Source organism: Scomber scombrus, chromosome 24, assembly GCF_963691925.1.
Source record: "Scomber scombrus chromosome 24, fScoSco1.1, whole genome shotgun sequence".
Classification (NCBI taxonomy): domain Eukaryota; kingdom Metazoa; phylum Chordata; class Actinopteri; order Scombriformes; family Scombridae; genus Scomber; species Scomber scombrus.
The window spans coordinates 3,402,703-3,422,082 of NC_084993.1; the positions used below are offsets into that span (position 1 = coordinate 3,402,703).

At 42.6% G+C, this 19,380-nt stretch overlaps 1 protein-coding gene across 1 annotated transcript in view; it reads right to left on the reverse strand.

Annotated features, from left to right (window-relative positions):
- LOC133976330 (nck-associated protein 5-like) overlaps window positions 1–19,380 on the reverse strand; it is a 130,569-nt gene that overhangs the window by 41,735 nt on the left and 69,454 nt on the right. The window contains exon 5 of the mRNA XM_062414514.1: window positions 9,113–9,246. Coding sequence (XP_062270498.1) covers window positions 9,113–9,246 — 134 coding nt within the window. The remainder of the gene's footprint in view (window positions 1–9,112; window positions 9,247–19,380) is intronic.

Below are 19,380 nucleotides of genomic sequence, written 5' to 3' on the forward strand. Positions count from 1 at the left end.
TTTGCACAGCTCTAGCCTACAATGACAAATTCCTTCACAGACCTGAAAAAGATCAAAGTACTTCAAACCTCTCTCAAAAGCTAACAATGGTCACTCAAACTTACCCCATCTTGAGTTGTTCTCCTTTGACACCGTCATTTTTTCGGAAAAATGCCAGAAACACTGTACAGACATCCCTGAGCTCCATATTTAAAGACATCTGAATGCACAACGAGCACTCTGCTCTCGCCGCTCTATAAAGCCACCCAGGCACTATTGCTGAAATGTGGGTCTCTGGGCTAAAATAGGCCATGCAGTCATCATATAAGCCTGAGTGCTTCTCGCTCAATCGACAGACAGCGTGGTCAGTCCTGTGGCCGGGTTGCCGAGTCAGCCTGACAACAGATCTTCTGTTCCCATTTTCGACTTGCCGTGTCTCTGGTGTGTCATTATCTGACGCTAGGCCTGTCCAAAGACAGTGATCTGGCAGGCAAAGACTTTCCCATATGTCCCACGTTAAGCTCTCTCCAAAGGAGAAGGGCCCCTGCTGAGAGGCAAGCAGGCTGGTAGTCTCGGATCAGACGGGAATCAGGGATAGGCTTGTAGGGATGAAGCTCCACTAAGGACAGGGATCCCCCTGTCTTGTCAGCCAGTGTTTGTTGCTTGTGTGTGAGTGTGTTCATGTAGTTGTGTCTTTATTAGTGATTAAGAAGCTTTGGCTTCACTAAAATCAACACTTTCTGTACATGACAAGCTAACACAGATTCCATGCCAGACACACACTCACTCTGCATGAGCAAAGATCTCTGCACGCTATCTCAGATTTCTAGCTCGTTGTTCTAAATGATCATCTCCCCAAATGCCTCCAAATGTTTCATTAAAACAGTTTCTCGATGCTTGTTTGTTTATTTTAGTAATCGCTCTGCTGCCAATAACCGCCTACATCTTTGCATGTTTCACAGCTCGGACCAAGCCGGAGCTGCTGATACCCCCTGCCATGGTTGGATATTTTGGCTGCCAGCATTCCTTGGCAGTAGCATATCAGCTACACTGTGTTTGTAGTTGGAATTAAAAATAAAAGCAATCTCTCAGTCAAGTTTTGCTTTGCTGTTTTTGTCACAGAGAATTTGAAATGAATATTGATGTTTAAAATAAAGATAACATTATAAAACCCAGCTTCATGATGTGAGATCAGAGTTAAAAATTGGATGAACAGACATGAACATCAGCCAAAGTAAGGAAAGTACCAGAGATGAGTGGAAACGCTGCAGCTTTTCTCTGTCTGACTCTGATCACACTCTCACTTTGTCAGTGCTGTCAGAGGCTCAGGTTGACCAAGACCCTCTAATCAGATTTGACCAGTGAACAATTGGAAAATCCCAAAGCTGGTGAAATGATAGGAGAACAATCACCTGGTTGTGCTGCTGAATCGAGGCCATCGGGGGCCCTCGCGTGACTTCTGCATCGAAGCTACAATCGCCTTACGTGACCTCATCGAGCCCCAGAAAAACTGTCCGTTTTGGCACAAGAATATTCCATTCTTCTTTTCACACTCCTTTCCAGCAAATCACTTTTGTACGCCCACCGGATGATTGCCTAGCTTAACCCAGTGCTAAGCCAACTTTATCCTCTTAGAGCTGTTTTGCAGAAAACCTGCAAGGAGACCCTTTCTTAGATGTGACCTAAATGTAGGAGCACAAACTCCCTGAAACTGAACTAGAAGCGTTTGGTGAAAGGTTTGGTCCAGTTTAGAGCCTTAAGGACAGTTCAGAGCTGTAAAAGTCATGCACATAAGTCATGCATGTTACAGCGGGGTAGCATTACAAAGGTCCTTGGCCTCATGACCACTGACTCTCGTCAGCGACCTTTAACCTTATCAACAAGACACACATGCCACAGAAAAAGAGATCAAGAGGCCAAAGCATTTAGTATGTCCTGGCAGTCATATTTCACTCCCATTTTTATGCCAACTGCTGTGAAAACTTTCTTTCTTTTAGGTTTAGGGTTTATCACAGGACACTTGATTGATGACATTTTAAATTTCTGATTGAAAGATCAGAAAGCTTTGAAACAAAAAAAAGCCTTTTCATAAAGTTTCAAAATTCTACAATCAACTACACAAGACTATTTTCAAGAAGTGCAGAGCTGACTGAGGGCAACTGAGGACGAGACTGTAAAGAGTGTAAATTAAAAGGGACATATGGAGAGAACCAGATTTAGGTTCTTCCTCTTTCATCCCTCCAGCAGTTCTGCTACATTTGGAAAGATTTAGAGTGCAAATTCATGATGGCCGTCCCACATGTTAACCTCTGGCCAAAGGAAGCATTAGCAATGAGGACCTCTACAATGATGTAGCTGGAACCCCTGCATGCATTTCCCCCAATGGATCACAGGCATGTGTGCTCCACATGTGAGACAGAGACAGAGATAAAGACTGAGGAAGACATCCCGGTGGGAAACCTTAGTCATGATGACAGCATGGAGTCCATTACTTACACCGAGAACTGCCATTTGGGAACTGGGGATGGATGATGGAGTAGAGGAAGTGTCCCAAGGTGGAGGTTAGGGGTGGGTGACATGGATACGCTTTTATTATTTTGTATCTATTATATTACTGATTCATCTGTTTCGAATCTTTGGAATTTTGTCTGTTTTCCTTTTGTATTTTCTACCATTCTTTAATTTCTAACAAAAATAGTGGTATCTGGTGGTATCTAACTATAAAGATAGTTTTGTTTTTGTTGTGCCAATGGTTTTATCTGTCTCTGAGTTCTGCCTCCACCCCAATATGATAGAGGTCAAGGAATTTATTTTGTGTTGGTCAAAGCTTAGAAAAATGTAAAACAATCAGCAGCAGCATTCCTTTCCAGAAACAGTGTCCCAGTTAGTCTGGAAAATACTCAAAACATGCTGCCTATCACCAATTCCTCTATTCACACTGTGTTTCCATAGGGACTACTTATATGATAGAGAGTTCATACAATCAAAATCAGTCAAAACTGTCTCCCTGCAAGGTGAATTATTCAAAAAAATTCTGTTCAAAGTTGTGAGCTGTAGAAATATCAGTGATGAGTGGATGAATTAAAATTTTAAAGAGGTCTGGAGTGGATTTTTTGTTAAAATGTCCATATATTTATAGAGAAAAAAGCTTATAAAGCATGATACATAGAGCTTCAAAGCAGTCACTGTGTTTATGTGTCAACCAGAGCAGCTGCCAGACAACCAAATCTATACCGCAACCATGAGGTCAGTTTGAATTACATGCCATTTGGCTTCAGGCAACAATCTGTGAGCACCAGCTTCACAAGCTGGACAAAACAGTCGTGCTATCATGATGTGAGGATGGATGCCCTACTTCCGCAAAAGCTTGTAATCTGACCTCTTTCAGCATGCCTATGAACATCATAACCAGCATGTTTAATCCAAGGCGGAAGTAACAAGTGTTTGTGATAGTCTGACACAGTTACAAGCAAGTAAAAGGTCGCCGTTTGACACACAAACCCAGTCAAGTGCTTAGTGAGTGAACCGAGTGTACTCTCTTTTTTTTCTCTTTTCTTTTTAAATGGGAGATTGGTACCAAAGCTCTCTTATGGGCTGGTAATTTAGTGCAAGCGATAGGGTAGAATAACCCCCAAATTAAGTTCAATCAGACATAATTCCAAGATCAAATTTGGGAATTAAAGATAGGGGCAGAAATGGACCAATAAATCCTTTAAATATGAGGTGCTCCCAAAATAGTCCAGACACCTATTATCTATTTAACAGCCCTCGTCCCCATTGGGTAGGAGTAAGGAAGTGACTTCAAAAGACTGCCCCCCCCGACCCACCCAATCCTGTTAATGACCCCAGATGTGTCGTTTTGAACAGGGGCCTGATTCATCTGGCTAAATCCTGTAGCCGCCAAGGCTTGCAGGGGAGGCCTTTTCGAATGCAGCAAATTAAAACACTCAGGCCAGGCGTGGTTGGATGCTTGGATGATTAGAGGAGAGGGCATTGATCTGCAAACAGAGTGCAATCACTCAGCTTTCCCTCTGAGTGTATTAGCCTCTGCCGGTCCAGCTGTGCAGTCAAGAGTAGTGCAGAGGTAATGAGAGTAGCACATGAATGCATACAGTACACACATACACGGGTCTGAAACTTTACTCTGCGGACCGTGGACGCATCTCAACCTGAGCGTGACTGTCCAAACAACACGTCCAGACTTGAAAAACGCTGCCATTCCTGCCTGTTTACATCATCGCTCTCCAACATACATGCGTTCTCACACACTGAGTAATGTGCAGAAGGAATACGCCGCTGAGCTATAAATCTGCAGGCACCAGTCATCGTCTGCTGTTGTTGTTAGTCTTGCAGTAAGTCTCCCATATCCTGCCATGAAGAGGGCCCTTCAAGACGGCAATGATTCAAAGTGAAGCGGACCGGGTTGGCTGTAAACGCCCTGGTTTTGCCAATGAGCGCACATGTGTTCTGGGTGACAATGACTTTGATCCAGTGGCTGCGCAAAATAAGGTCAAGATGAATTTATTTCCAAGCTACCTTCAGCAAACTGGATAGAACAAAAGTCGCAAAACACAAGATACTGTAGATAAAGCCAAAGGAAGAGGAAGCACCAACATCAAGATATTGAACCTGAGCTTATGTATGGGTTTAGGAGTGTGTGTGAGCAGACTTGGGAACAGCAACCAACAAAAGGCCTCTCCTTTTCTCTTTCTACAAGTGTTTAATCTCCACAACAGCCAGAGGAATGAGTACAATAAAGTCTTTAAGAGGATAAGCATGGTAAGCAAAACTAAATGCAGTGGTGTGAAACCAAACAAATTGCCACACAAGACTGAAAAAGTTGGTCCCATTGCGAGTTCTGTCCACAGCCAAAATTAAATGTTCTGTTCTAGTCATTACCTGAAAACGGCCTCCCTCATCTCCAGGCCAGACGTTAACATAGGGCCCCAAGTGGCCCCCGAGTTCCTGTCTGCTCACCGGTCATCCTGTCTGAGTGTGATATCACACCAAGTGTCCTTCCAAAGAAAGGCGAATAAAATGCACTCGATTGATTATATTCCTGTCTCTACAATTTATTTAGTCTTTCACTTTTTGGTCTCTGCAGTAATTTGTTGAAGGTTGATTTTAAGTGCTGTTCCTGATAGTGTCCCCATCCTTTTTCTCCTCCACCGTCCTGTCCTGGCTCTTAGAATGTCTTGCCCATACGGAGTGGTGTGGGACGTCCAGGGTGGGCCGGGGAGGCTGCTGGGCTTTGGGCTTGAGTCTCTCACTAATCCGTTGGAGTTTAATGACGACAGGCCGCACTACTTGTGGTGAAACCCTGGGGGGGGGGTTGACCCACGTCAGGAGGGGTTGGGCATGTGACCCACACCAGGCTAAGACCCCAACTGGTTGGGGGAGGGTGTGTGTGTGCATGGAGGGGTGGATATAGGCATGTGTGTGTACACCTATGTCTGGAGCTAAGTAGCCAGTCACTTGAGGAATGCAGACTTTTTGATCTCAGCCATGAAAACACAGGCAAGATTGAGCTTTTTTGTGGGTGAAAGTAGAAAAGAAAAGCCAGTTGTTCCAGTTTTGGCGATTCCTGCCTTACATTCAACCCCTGTCAAGAAGTGTAAGCATTACAGGGCGTACGGAGGCAAACACACACAAACAAAGGATGTAAGACAGTGAGATTCCCTGGAGTTCGTCTGGCTGTAGGAGTGAGTGTCTGATGTTTTCCGTTTGGTGTGAGCCTGCCTGTTTGTTCATGTGTGTGTTTCTGTGTGTAATACTGTAAAGTCCAACTCTAACAAGCAGCTCATTACCTTTGTCTCATATCATCACAGAACACCTCTGTCTCCCGGTGCAGCAAATCATAAAGGCAGCAACCTGAAGAAAAGGCATTTAGGCAATGTGACTGGACCCTATTTTTGGCAGGGTTTGAGAAATCCATTTCAAATGCTCATTTGCATAGTGTTTGATATCTTTGCTAGAATATTTGGCTGGCTTTTATCCTTCAAATTACACCCGTTACTAGCCTGATTTCACTTCCACCGTCGCGATTCAAAGCACAACCTCAATTAATTAGCAATACGCAAATCAATTGTTGCCTGGGGTCAAACAGATCCCAGTCTATTTAAAAGATTGGATGCCCACTTAACATGATTTGCGGGTATTATCTCAAAAGACACATTGATGAACTAAGGTTTCTATTCCCCTAATACGCAACAAATAACAAGTCTAAATCAATCAGGAGATATTGATGAAGGTCTTACAGAACCAAAGCAGCAGAGACACAAATAATTGTCATCCGTTGACAGCAAGTGTGCACCCATATGAAGCAGCGCATGTCCGTGTCTTTGCATGTGCTTGTGTGTAGGAGGTATATCCATAAGCCAATAACTGAAAACAGCAGCGCAAGCAGCAGATGCATGTGGGGCAAAGGTTCATGGAAAGACACTTGTCAGTCGCCTGTTGACCGAGTTATCTTTTTCTTTTTTTTTTTGCTGGCTTGCAACTCGCTAATTAAAGTGACCACACTGATGTCCCATCTGCCACCAGGGCACAGTGCCACCGATTATTGGCTGCCATGTAAACATGTTAATCCACTGCAGGACCAGGTACGAGTAAACACACTCCACACAAACACACGTTGGCGGCTTGCTCGGTGAGCTCGCTCATTCACATTCAGATAAGCACTCAGCAACGCTTAAACAAAGATTAAGACTTTGACAGTGAGACTGAAATCCTGTTAGCCTGTTTGTGTGGAGGTGGAGAGAGATATCTTTTTGAATTTGTAGAAGGAAAGCTGCTGAACCTTGTGTTCCCCCGGGAGTCTAACAACCATTGATGGTGCAGCTCACAGAAATTACAGCAATCCAGCATGATGACAATGAGCAACGCTACCAGAATGACAAAAGCTGAGTGAGGTGGCAAGGTGAGCGTCCTCCCTTTCGATAAGCACTTTTTTAGGACATAATTGTCTATATTACTGAACCACAGCCTCAGTACAGCACCAATAGCCGTCTGGCACCCAATGAGAACCATCCATCTGGGCGACCCCTTGCCATGACGACAAATTCATCTGTCTCCATGGGGAAGTGTGCAGGACCCAATCAGGGATAAGCTTTATATATTTCCCTCCTAACAGAATTACAGTACTTTCTCTTGCTCTGGCTGCAGACATCCACTCTCATATTGCTGCTCCCCTATCTACTAATTCACCAATACAGCTGTCCCCTTTTAAGGGCCTTACTAGTGGAGTTCACCGTACTGTATCTCCCCAAGTACTATCACACTTTCACAGTGCGCAGGGAATACAATACGTCTACACACAGGCCAGACAGGGAGATACGTGTGTGTAACAACCAATCCTACACAGTAAAACCCCAACGCAAGACGTGGACAGGTGCAGCCAGCCATGTTAGAAACACAAAATTGGATTGGACATGTTTATACAGGATTTCATGTCGATTTATATACCTCTGACTCAACAGAAAGTCATGCTATACCCACTGGAAACTACCTGTAAACTATCATTTCATAGATTATATCCCGTATAGCTTGCTATTTACATACCAAACAAAGGAAAATTGTGTCAAAATGCTGTTATTGGTCTTAAAAAAGACACGAGCTGCTGTCTCACTCACAGTAAAAGGCTGTGGTTGTATCTGACAGTTCTCCAGTCTAAACAGTAATGTGATGCAAGGTATTGCTTTTCCAAGAAAAGACGACGGGGTGTGAGGAAACTGAACATAAGTGAGAAACCATTGAGCTTAATTCAGCAACATCAATGGAACATTTTAAATATGTGATAAATCTTTGGAATGGCTCTTAAATATTTTATTCTTCCTTTAGCGTTTACTCTGTCCTCATCTGCACTGCAACACTGGGACCATTAAAATGTGCAGGATTTTCTCCACTAACTTAATGAGAAGATAAGCAGTCAATGTGAAATCCTCTGGACTTTTTTTTCCTTTTTTGCATAAGTAAAGCGCTGAATGCCTATCGCCTAATTATGGCATCAACTCAGCTCCAACTCTTGATTTGCCATCCCACTCTGTCACACCTCAGCGGCCGAGAGGTGGAGGACAAGTTCATGAAAGAGAGGTTGTTGAAGTTATGACAAGAGCGTTGCTTGACTCATATGTTGGCCCATCTCCTACTGATGAGAAGTTCAAGTGATCAAGAGAAAAATCACTCAGACAAAATAGAGAGAACAAAGAAATGAGGAAAAGCTAGAGCAGGAACTTGATTTTAATTCTTAAAAGTTATAACGAGTGCTGATTGCAAGAAATTACTTTAAAATATCAAATACTTTCAAAAGATATGGCAGATATTGTTTGTTCCAAATTTAAGATTTATTTTTAATCTTGATATCTGATTCCTATTGGCTGGTGGATGCTGGATGTCCTAAATTGATGTTTCATTAATCTGATCTCGACATGTCACATGCTGCATGCCTTTCCAATGGGTAACACTGCTTTTGTACAGCAAGACCTGTTTGGTTAATAATACGGTTTGTTGAAATGTCACAACAAATGTTACGGTGTTAGAAGAATCACAGCTACCTGGAAATATCCTCTATTTTTTAGATGACATATGGTGGAGAATTTAAAGACATCTTAGACATAAAAAATATGGACTCAATCATTCAAAAGAAATATTAGGTTCTGTTTGTGATGATGATACTGAAATCACTGTCTGTATATTCTATAAATTGTTCAAATTAAGTTCAGATATCATCACAGTCTTTAAAGGAACTGACTGACTTAATGAGTGTTTTCCTTTACCGAGTACAATGTTCTGCAGATAACAGATATTCAGTGATGAAACATATTATTGTGTGATTTGCAACTGGTCATAAAAACAAGCTTTGGAAGATTTTCTTAGAGGGTATCTGATTCAACAATCCATTTTCTTTACCCACTTACACCTGCTATGTTCCTTACGGATGAGATGATCCTCAATATCATGAAAGCAACTTGACTCAAGAAGCTATTTGAGCCATTGTTGACCTGCACCTCACTCAATGTTCAAAGTGCTGCTACATGTGTCAATTCTGGTTGAATTAGGTCAGAAACAGGATTTGAGGGTCACTGTAGACCTACAATAATGTTATATACACCGTTGCCTCTCAGGCCATTCTCACCTGGAGAATTGCTGCTGCAGTGAGACCACCTGCGCCCGATCCAGCTCTGACTCCTCCGTCACTTCCCGGAGAGGCTTCTCGCTCTCCAGTCGCAGGCGTCGCTCTTCCTCTAGCTCGTGGATCAGCTTTTCTCGCTGTGGAATAACAGAAATAGAAGGAGTGTTACCTGTCAGCGGTGCAGCTCAATAGATCATCCCTCATAAACCCTGGGTCATATGCTATATTTACGGTTGGTTGGTATTGTTTATGGCTAAATTCCTTTCAGCTCTAGAGATGCTATAATCTGTAGCTGACCTCTGACCATCCTTGCAGAAGGGCAAGTTAAAACAGAGAGTTTTGACATCTGTGATGAAAGGTGGACACCAAACATTGTTTCTCCACAGGTAGTCCTTGTTAAAAAAGTCTGATCTGGTCATATTATTCAGTAAATAAACGAATAAAGGCATGATGACATTTAAGCTGCCAGGTTCCAGCATTCCAGGCATTTCTTGCAGTAGTTTGTTGCTACTTTGAAATGTTCATAATGAACCTCCCCTTTCTTCTGTCAGACAGAAAGTTCACTCTAAATGTCAAATAACATCACCGAGCCTGGTCTCCCATACCTCAATCTTCCCCTCCACTCTTCCTTTTCATTTAATTTCAGTCCTGAGCAACCATATAAAAGACATCAAGGTCCTTGAGCCTTTCACTCACTTTCTGCATAAAATGCTCACCAATGTAAATGTAGGTATGAACAGCATGTTTCAGTTTCTGTAATCGTCGTTCTTTCCCCACACACCTACTGTGCTCTGTTCTTGCATATTTGATTTCTTTTTACAGACTTGCTGCTTGGTGACCTTGCAAAAAAAAAGGTGTCAGAAATGAAGGGACTGGATTTTTTCTGCAATTAAGGCGCTAAATCAGTAGCTAACAGAGCTATCATGGAGGTAAAGTCTACCTCTCATTCCTTTCTCTCTTTCACATCACGTCCACTTCATTTCAGTGCTTTTCTAGCAGTTTCCAGTGTGAGATCTACTTCTGAGGCTTGGTTTGTTGAGTTAACCCCATCATCCTCATGAGGAACTCTAGGTCTCCGCAGATCACACGGCCATTTTTATCTGCCCTTTTTCACCAGAGACAATTCCAAAACTAAGGCTCTTTTTCCAGAATTTAATTGGATTCTTCTCTGTCTGAAGGCCTCGGCCATCTGCTCCCAAAAGAGGGCTGTCCTCGCCTCAAGCCAAACTTCAAAAGACCATGGCCCTGCACTAGCACAATGGCACTTTGAGAGGGAAGTCTGGCACTGAGAGTGAGTTTTTTTCAGCGACAAAATTGCGAAGGAGATTTGAGCAACCAGATTTTAGCTGATAAAGCTAAAATTATTCTCTTACACTCGCAATCTCTACTTGATACTATTGCTGCAATAGCAATAGGCTCTATTTTCTTAGCTGGGTTAAGTGATCAACTATCTGTCACTGGACATCACCTGAAATTTGTTTGGCTTAACAGACAGTAGATGTTTCTTTAAAAAAAAAAGAAAAAGCTGAAGTGTTAAGTCATTATGACTGTCTACAAAGAAGTCATTCTCTGGTTGTAAATGCAGGGCAGGATTATCCTGTCAGTCCTTGGTGAAACATTATACATCATCATCTGCTGTGAAAGGTGAGACCAGAAACTGCCACATAAAAAGTATAATAGAAAAAGAAGAAGTCAGTGATGCCTGCTCAGAAGACAATTCAGATTTAAATCATTTCAGTCAAGAAAGTTTTCTCAATCTCTATCTCTTCAATCTTTATCAGTCTGTCTACAGCTTGTGTTTAAGTCTTGAAGTTGAGCGCCACTCATCACTCAGTCTAAGACCAGTGCTTTTTCACACACAAGCATTATGGGGACATCTAGTGGTGGAAAAGAATGAGAGGCGTTTATGCACATTCAGAGTGGAGAATGTGTTCAGGTAAACATCTATTCATTTAGTTGGTTTATGGGCAAAACATCTCTGAGATGATGTTTGTGTTTTAGTTCAGTGTATCATCAAAGCATGCAGCCATGATTTAATGCCGCGCAATAAAACCAAATTGCAAAGAAAAATGTCAAAACAACTGGAAAGCACATCAGTTAGTTACCTAACACTTTTTTAAAAATCGCCATATTTAACTGTGGCCATACTGTCTTGAATGCAACCAATAAACAACCATACTTTACTATATTGTAACTTGGCATAAATTCTGTCACAAATGCAGATTTTAACTGGCTGGGGATGGAGGAATATTAAACCCAAGTCACCATTAAAACCAGTTCTGGTCCTCACTGAGGCCATAAATCCATGGCTACTATGTGGAGCGGCTCTTTACACAACAGGGAGGCTCCCCCTGTCAGGAGTAATGGCCTCTGTAAATCCAGCCGTACAGAAGCATAAAGTACAACATCCCCCTGCCAAGAGCTGAACCTATATATCTGGACTCAAACCAACGGTTTTCTGGCTCTTCTTCACCTCTTCTCTATAAAGAAAATGAGCCTTAAAGATGAAGGAGGAAGGATGAAGCATGTTACAAGCATGTTACTAATATCTATTTACAAGGCCTGATACAAAGACAACATTATTTCCTTAATACATGAGGATGGAAATATGTTTTTAAATCATTCAAACATGGCATAAAAGCTTTAACAAGCAGCTGAACCAGCATCCAGTAGTTTAGCTGAATTTCACCTCAATGCAAACAAGCACAAAGGCCTTTTCTTGCAGCAGCGTATGCATTAATGTATACAGTATTGTCCAGCAACTTGGCCTGGATTCTCACAAAAGAACAGTAGCTTTAGTCCTGATTTTTGTTGCCCACATGGCCTAACAAACACTCCAGGCATAAACCACCGCTATGTGACTGCTCTGCTGACAGAGTCTTGCCAAGAACCTCAATAACAAGACAGGATTTATAGCCGACGTTGTACTAAAAAGCTTTCTATTGCTATTGTTCAATATAATTTCGGCAATTTAATAAGGCCCGAGGCCATTAAATCAAACATTACCATATCTTTATGTGGCCAGAAATCCCAAGCAATACATTACAGTTTTTTTTCGGTTTGAAATGTTTATTTTCCACACCAACTTCATGGCTTTTGTTTCTGTGGTAGTGAGTATGCTAATTGAAAGCATATTCTTTAATGGCTACAAAGGCAACATGCCTTTAGCATTGCCCTGGGAAGATATCTCTCAGTCCCTCCCATCTCTCTGTACTGAGATGGGATGTGATGAAAACTTGCTTGGCAACTTTCTGTGAGAATATTTACTCAAGTTAATCCAATGACTGAGGAGATAATCCTCTCACTTGACAGTCTGTCATGATGGTTGTGGTGCACTACCCTCTTTCTCCTGTGGAGGGCAACGTTTTCCTGGAATAAAACCAGCAGCTACATCTCCAACAAAGCCAGCTCTATCAAACAATACAGTCATTGGAAGAAGCAATATCAAATGGAATAGGCCAAGTAATCTATAAAATGGCCCGGGGAGGATTTTACATCAGTCTACTGAGCCATATATCTGAAACAAGCCCAGATTGGGTGTTTCAGGATTAAATTTGACCTCTGTCACAGACGAGGCTGCTTTCATTTCCTGGTTGATAAAAAAAAAAAAAAGTATCCATCTATATATATGACAGAATTTATCACCATCAACATATAAAAGCTTGAAATTGAATTGACTGCAAGGTACTATTGATTTTAATGCACTAAAAATATTGAATACATGAGAAATCAAGGATAAAGGATATTGCAAACACCTAATTTATGAGTTGTACATTTTGTAACATACACTCGGTTGTGCTGCATCCCAGTGAGCTTCCTCCTTGTTTCTTCTGTAGCGAATAGTATGTCTAAAATTGTATTAGTTGCAGTGGAGCCCAGAATGAAGATGGCCTCTGTAATTGGACAACATTAGATGGTAATGGTATTCATCCGAGCTGAATTACTAGTAGACTCGAACCCCCCTGATACCCTCCAAGTTCCACAGAGGACACTAAATTAATTAGAGACCTCTGCCTCTCCTTGTAGTGCCTGCAATGTTGTCTCCCATAAAAGAAAAGCTACAGCACAATGTTATCAGGTTAAGTGCATGTGTGTATACCTCCGATTCTGTACGTGCATCCACGGATGTCCATCTGAAACTGTATATGTGTGTGTTCATGCAGGGTTTGGGGTACAGTTTGGGGGCCAACCGGCTCAATAATCTCTTCATTACACAGAAACCCCCTCTGTTGGAGCTCTTTGCCTAATCAAAGGGCCGGGAGCGGATCTCTGGCTCTCTGCTAAAGCAAACATCAGGGACACAATACACCGCACAGGTTCCTCATTCATAAATAAAACATGCCACAAGGCTGTTTGTGTGTGTGTGTGTGTGTGTGTGTGTGTGTGTGTGTGTGTGTGTGTGTGTGTGTGTGTGTGTGTGTGTGTGTGTGTGTGTGTGCGTGCGTGCGTGCGTGCGTGCGTGCGTGCGTGCGTGCGTGCGTGCGTGCGTGCGTGCGTGCGTGCGTGTGTGTGTGTGTGTACTCATCAGCAAGACTGAATTCAAATGAAAGTGTAACATGAGGCGGATTTGGCTGCCTGGCTGGCACACATGATGTGTTTGAAATGCCAGGTCCGATACGCCACGCTAAAGACAAATCAAGCATTATCAAGAAGACAAAAGTGTGCAAGAATAATGGGATTCATGTCGTAAAGATAAAAGGTGCATTTAAATTAAATGCCATTCAAAGTATTTCCCTTCCAAGGACATTAATTATGATAAAACACCTGATAAAGAACCCTAAAGAATAATTAAAGAGATGGTGTTTCACTATGAGAAGAAACTCACAAGAACATGTGTTTTCTTACACGACTTAAAGAAATAAGGTTGAGTTTAAAAGTCTAAAGCGTCAGTTATTCACTAAAAATCTGTGTCCCGTGTCCCCCAGGGCTCCATCAATTCAATTATTATGGAGAGCCACTACATTAGAGTGTACCACTTCTCTCTTAGACAGCCGCCGGCACTATAGCAAATAATACACACACACCCCAGGAATATGCTAAATCATATGAGTGGCCCATTTATCATTGCCAAGGGAGCTCCCCCACCCCACCCACGCACTCCGAGTCACTCAGTCACACACAAACACACTCTGGAGAGTGGGTGAAAGGGACGGTGTGGAGATGCGATTTGGGCCTGGCTGTCAGCGCTCGTCACCCGGTGAATGTGCCGAGTGCTGGGGGGACCCCATCTCGGCCCTGGCCCCTGGCCGTGGCTGATAAGCCCAATCTGCAGAGACAGCACCTGAGTCCCCCCAGTCCCCAAACCACCACGCTGTCACACATCTTCCAAACAGCTGTCAGAAACACTCTGTGAAGGTCCCTCAGCACTGGAAGTCCACGAGGACCAAAGCCCTGTCTCACTGTCTTTTAGAGAAGGGAGCCCTTCGAAACACTTCTTTATCTGGTGAAAGCACACTACAGAAGATGTCCATCTGAAAGGTGCTTTTAATGCTAGTTAAACATGAATTCATCACTGTCAAGCACACTATGATACCTTGGTCTAATTACCACAAATTAATTACACCTAACTTAATTACTAGCCTAACTCGTCTAGCAGTGGTATTGAGCTCAGGTTTCCCAAAGATCAGACTGCCAATCACTTTCTCTCCTTATGTGACTTTACTCCTTTAACTCCTTTAACAATTTTCACGAGAGTAGCAGCACCTTCCTTCTAATTAAATGTTAAACAGACATCCAGAAAATTTCTTCCTGCTCTGCTGCACTACTGTGTGTCCCAACAGAGCAGTAGAGAATAGCTGCAGCAAACTGAAACTCAAGAAACTCACTTCATGGTCAATTAATCTGGCACTACAGCTGACACTATTGGCCAATACAGTTATTTCAAATGCAAACTGTGGTTAAGGTATATTGGGTCATCATTAGGAATAGGGAGCTAAAGCACTTCCAGTATGGACGTAATCACTAGGGATTCATCAGTTAATTGCATCTTTATAGATCTCAAAAGATAAACACATTCCTGACACAAAACCTGAAGCTGGATTATCAACAAGCAGATACAAGCTAAGTGTAATTAATTAAACCTACTGGCAGACTTGTTTCATCCTACCAGTATATTTAACATACAAGGACAACTGACTGGGGTCTCTGGGGACCCCAAGAATGAACTACTGTAACAAACAACCATCACAGCAATGTGTTCATTTATTTATTCTCAAAACATTGTTAGTTATGTCATTAATGGCATCTGAAAAACACAGACTATTATTTTAGGGAAGTCACAGTTAATTTGCATATTGTTTAAAATGGAAAACTTTTCTTTAATACAAATTGTAGCTTTCCATAAAGCCTTCAAAATGACTGATAGAGTGTCCCTATTAACTTTATTAAAACTGCATTGGTGGAATTTGGTGCTTTTGACTGGGGTTCCCAATACATTGTTATTTTTAAAAAGCACTAATCAAAAATTGGTTAAAAGTCATGATGAAATTGGAAGGATACAATAAAGAACCTGTGACAAAAACTATACCTCTGGGGTCTGTAGATGGTTGGTAGAACATCAAATTTGACTTGATGCAAACTATGCTGCGTACAATCTTTTAACACAAGAGTGTGTTTTCATGGACAGAAATAGCAGATTCCGATCTTGGCTTGGGGGCCTGTTTAACCGTACTGTGCCACCCGTTCCCACTTTATATTCACACATGCAGCGACTTGCTTCTTATCTTAACTTAATTTTCTACATGAAATACTCTGGAGAAATCTGATTTTTAAATAACTGAGTTACACAAATAAGCCAAGTTGAGATTTTCTTTTATCCTTCACATATAAGCTTCAATCGGCCATGAACAAATCAAACGCTGTAATCAACCCGAACATCCAGGGAAATAACTGTGTGAATCTTCTGTATGTTCGAGGTTCATATCTGTTCAAGCTCAGATATCACACAGCGTCCACAAAACCCAAAGAAAAATAAAGCTAGTTTCTCTCAAAGCCAGATAGTTTATTTTCACATGTTGTTTAGACAGCCGTTTCCAGTGGTCATAATCTTACCTAACAGTTTAAATGCCTTTTTAATAGAGAGCCCAGCCCCCTCTGCAGTGCCTTTACGAGTCTACATGTGGACTTCTGTTTTCTCCCTGACAGGAAACCCGGCATCCTGCCCCTGACGGACTTAGAGTGGCATCAAAAAGAAAGTGGGAGACAGAGAGCAGCCCCGCCATGCACCACGCCTCTGGGTTGGGGTGTGAAGAATTCCAGAGAAAACCTACAGCAGCGATGAGGCTGTGAGTGAGCGGTTTCAACTCGAGACAGACAGGGAAGGCTTGTTGGAAAGACACTGAAGCCTTTACAGAATAAACCATGACCTGTGCTCTATCAAACGCAGAACAGGAAATCCAATGTTTTTCTTGTAAGAGTTTTAAAGATTGTGCTCTGTGGCGCAGGCCAAAAGCACCATGTCCGAGCCCTAAAATAAAGTTTAAGAAACAAACGGTGGTCTAACACAGATAGATCTGGTGCTTGTTAGCTTCACTTCGAACTAATAACAAATGCATCTTGTGTGGCCACGTTTGCGGCGAAATGCTGCACAGATGCTGGGATTCATTCCTCGTGCTTAAACAGTGATTGAAAGGTTTCATGTGATTCTCCCAAATGATCCATAACAACAAAAAAAAGGGTTGTAATTTTGCGTTGCCAGTGGCCGTTACGCTCCACAACAGGAGACCCAATTAAAACAGGCACTCCTCAGTAAACTGCGTTGTTAATTCTGTTTCATTTACACCGGGCGCAAAACGAGACCTGCAGGCTTACAATTGTGGCAGTGTGTTCTAGCGCCTTTTCACAATCATAAAAGATGCCTTTCACATTCTTTTCTTCCACAATGCACGAGTAATGGTGCAATATAACATGTCCCTGCGGAGATGCTCAGCAGACGTAACCAGCATAGGACTGCGATGGGTGGCAGTGGCGCTTTCTGTTCCTCTGATCGCGTTACACAGAAGACACTAATAGATGTAGAGGGGGAAGACCAAGGCAAGGAACAGAAGCTGTTATAGAGAGGCATCAGATATAGAGGAGGGGTAGCGCCACTTCAAAAGTCCATTGCTGTTTTAATCTGTCTCTCTAGGTTAGCCCCTTGGCAGGCGAAGATGGGGGGTTGGGGAGAGCGAGTGGGCATGGAAGTGGGCGTCGGGTATTGGGGGTCTGCAGGGGCACAGGCTGCGACTGGTGAGCAGTTCCCACTTCACATCGCCAGCACTTTGACAATTATCTCCTTGATGCAGCAGTCTCTTTTTCATTTCTATTGAAGAACCGTGCCTGAGCTCTGAAGCCTCCCAGGAATGCCAGCGAGAGAGGGCAAGGGGACTCCAACGGGGATAATCCCAATTTCAAATGGAGCTTAGTGATACCCCCCCTTCCTTCTTTTCTTCCTCCATCCCCCACCCTCACCCTCCTCCTGTCTGGCACAGATAACTCATCCCTCTCTCTCTCAACCTTGTGCATGCGCAGACGCACGCACACAGCAATTCACACACCCCTCTAAAGTAATAATTAGCATGTCATCTACTCGTGTGAGTCTGAGAGCTGGGTCTTCAGTGGAGTCTCACAGCGTGGAGAATGATATATTTTTCTTGGGCTGCGCTGAGGTCAGAGGATACAAAGGTTACTGTTACAGAAGGAGGTGCGGACACACAGGGGTGCAATCCTCGAGGTGCAAACAGAATTACATTATGTACACAAAGGTATAAAGGAGAAGATAAAGCTGAACTCAGTGCCTCCACAAATTGAAAACTGGATGTAACATGCATTAGGGTGCTTTCACAAGCAACCTGTTTGGCAGGATACATTTCAATCAGTTGCTGTTGTAGTGGAGAAATAATATTCATCATATGTAAACCTTGTTCGCATGTCCTTTTGTATCTCTCTCATAGTGTGTGTGAAAGTGCTGTGGACTGGGCTCCCACTAAGGCTGATTAGACACCACCTGTGAGGCTTTGTTGTGTCTTAGAAGAATGGGCTGATTCTCAGAGAAGTGATGGGCCGAAAGAGATTACAACTTTATTTATGTTTCTTTATACAGGCCATACCATATGTGTACTGTATGCTGAACTCATCTTGTACAAGATATATATTAAAATACTAGTTTGTGACTAGTTTTAAATTTGTTTACTGGATATGATTTGTTTAAAGCTTGAAACAGAGCAACCGCTGGATAGTGTGATAGTAGATGTAGGAGTTTAGAAGCTAAAAGACTGTGTGAACTATCAACGAAGTGACTCATATACAGTTACGCAAGGTGAAGGTGAAAAGAAGTTAAAACAGAGGTGTGTCACTCCATGTGTTTGATATGACCTCATTCAGTAACAGTAAACTCTAGTGACCACATTGTTTTTGGCAGCCACCCTTTTTTTCAGTTTTCTGTCATGATGTATGATATATGAGGTCTAGCTGCAAGCTCGACGAACAATTATTCACACTGACTTACTCGTAAGAAGTCCGTGTGAGTTCTAAGTAAAACAGACAAACAGGTGTGAAATTGTCCTTAAATGATCAGTTAGTCATCATTCAACGTAAAGCAGCATAACGGCCTGCAACTCTGTCTTCTCTCTCTTCTGAAAAACAGTGCTGGCCACATGACTGTGTTGGTCACGCGGTGATATGTAGGGTTCATCGAAGGATGCACGCATTCCATTCATTTATATCCACCCGCTGTGGAAATCAATACTGGACCCTCTTGTTTCACATACACATGCATGACCCTGATGACTGTATAGAAGAGTCACATCGAGGTCAGAGAGTCGGGATTGTGACTGAGCGGGGGGGGAAAAAGGTCTTTACGGTGTTGTTCAAGAAATCCTGACGCAAATCAGCGATGGACATCTCTGGTTCTTAGCGCCAATACTTATCTCATTTTACACTGAATTAGTCAACTGTGCATTCACTGATTCAATGTTTACATTTCTGAAAGAAAAATAGATGCGAATCTATCACACAAGGTACATTCCCCTCTCTGTTGCAGCTACTGTGTCTGAAATAAATTCAAGCCTCAATGACAGAAAGAGTCTGCTGTGCTGAAGTGCCTTCGAGCAATACACTGAATCCCTGCCCAGCTCCAGGGGCATTGCTCTGAATCTAACCCCATGCTTTGACCTCCCCGACTGTGAGGAGAAGCAAGAAGAAAAAACAAACATTTCTCCTTCAGGGATCAATGGGGAATCACACACAATGGTGCAAAAATCTCGGAACGTATCGGCCCTTGTGTGCTGTTGCTT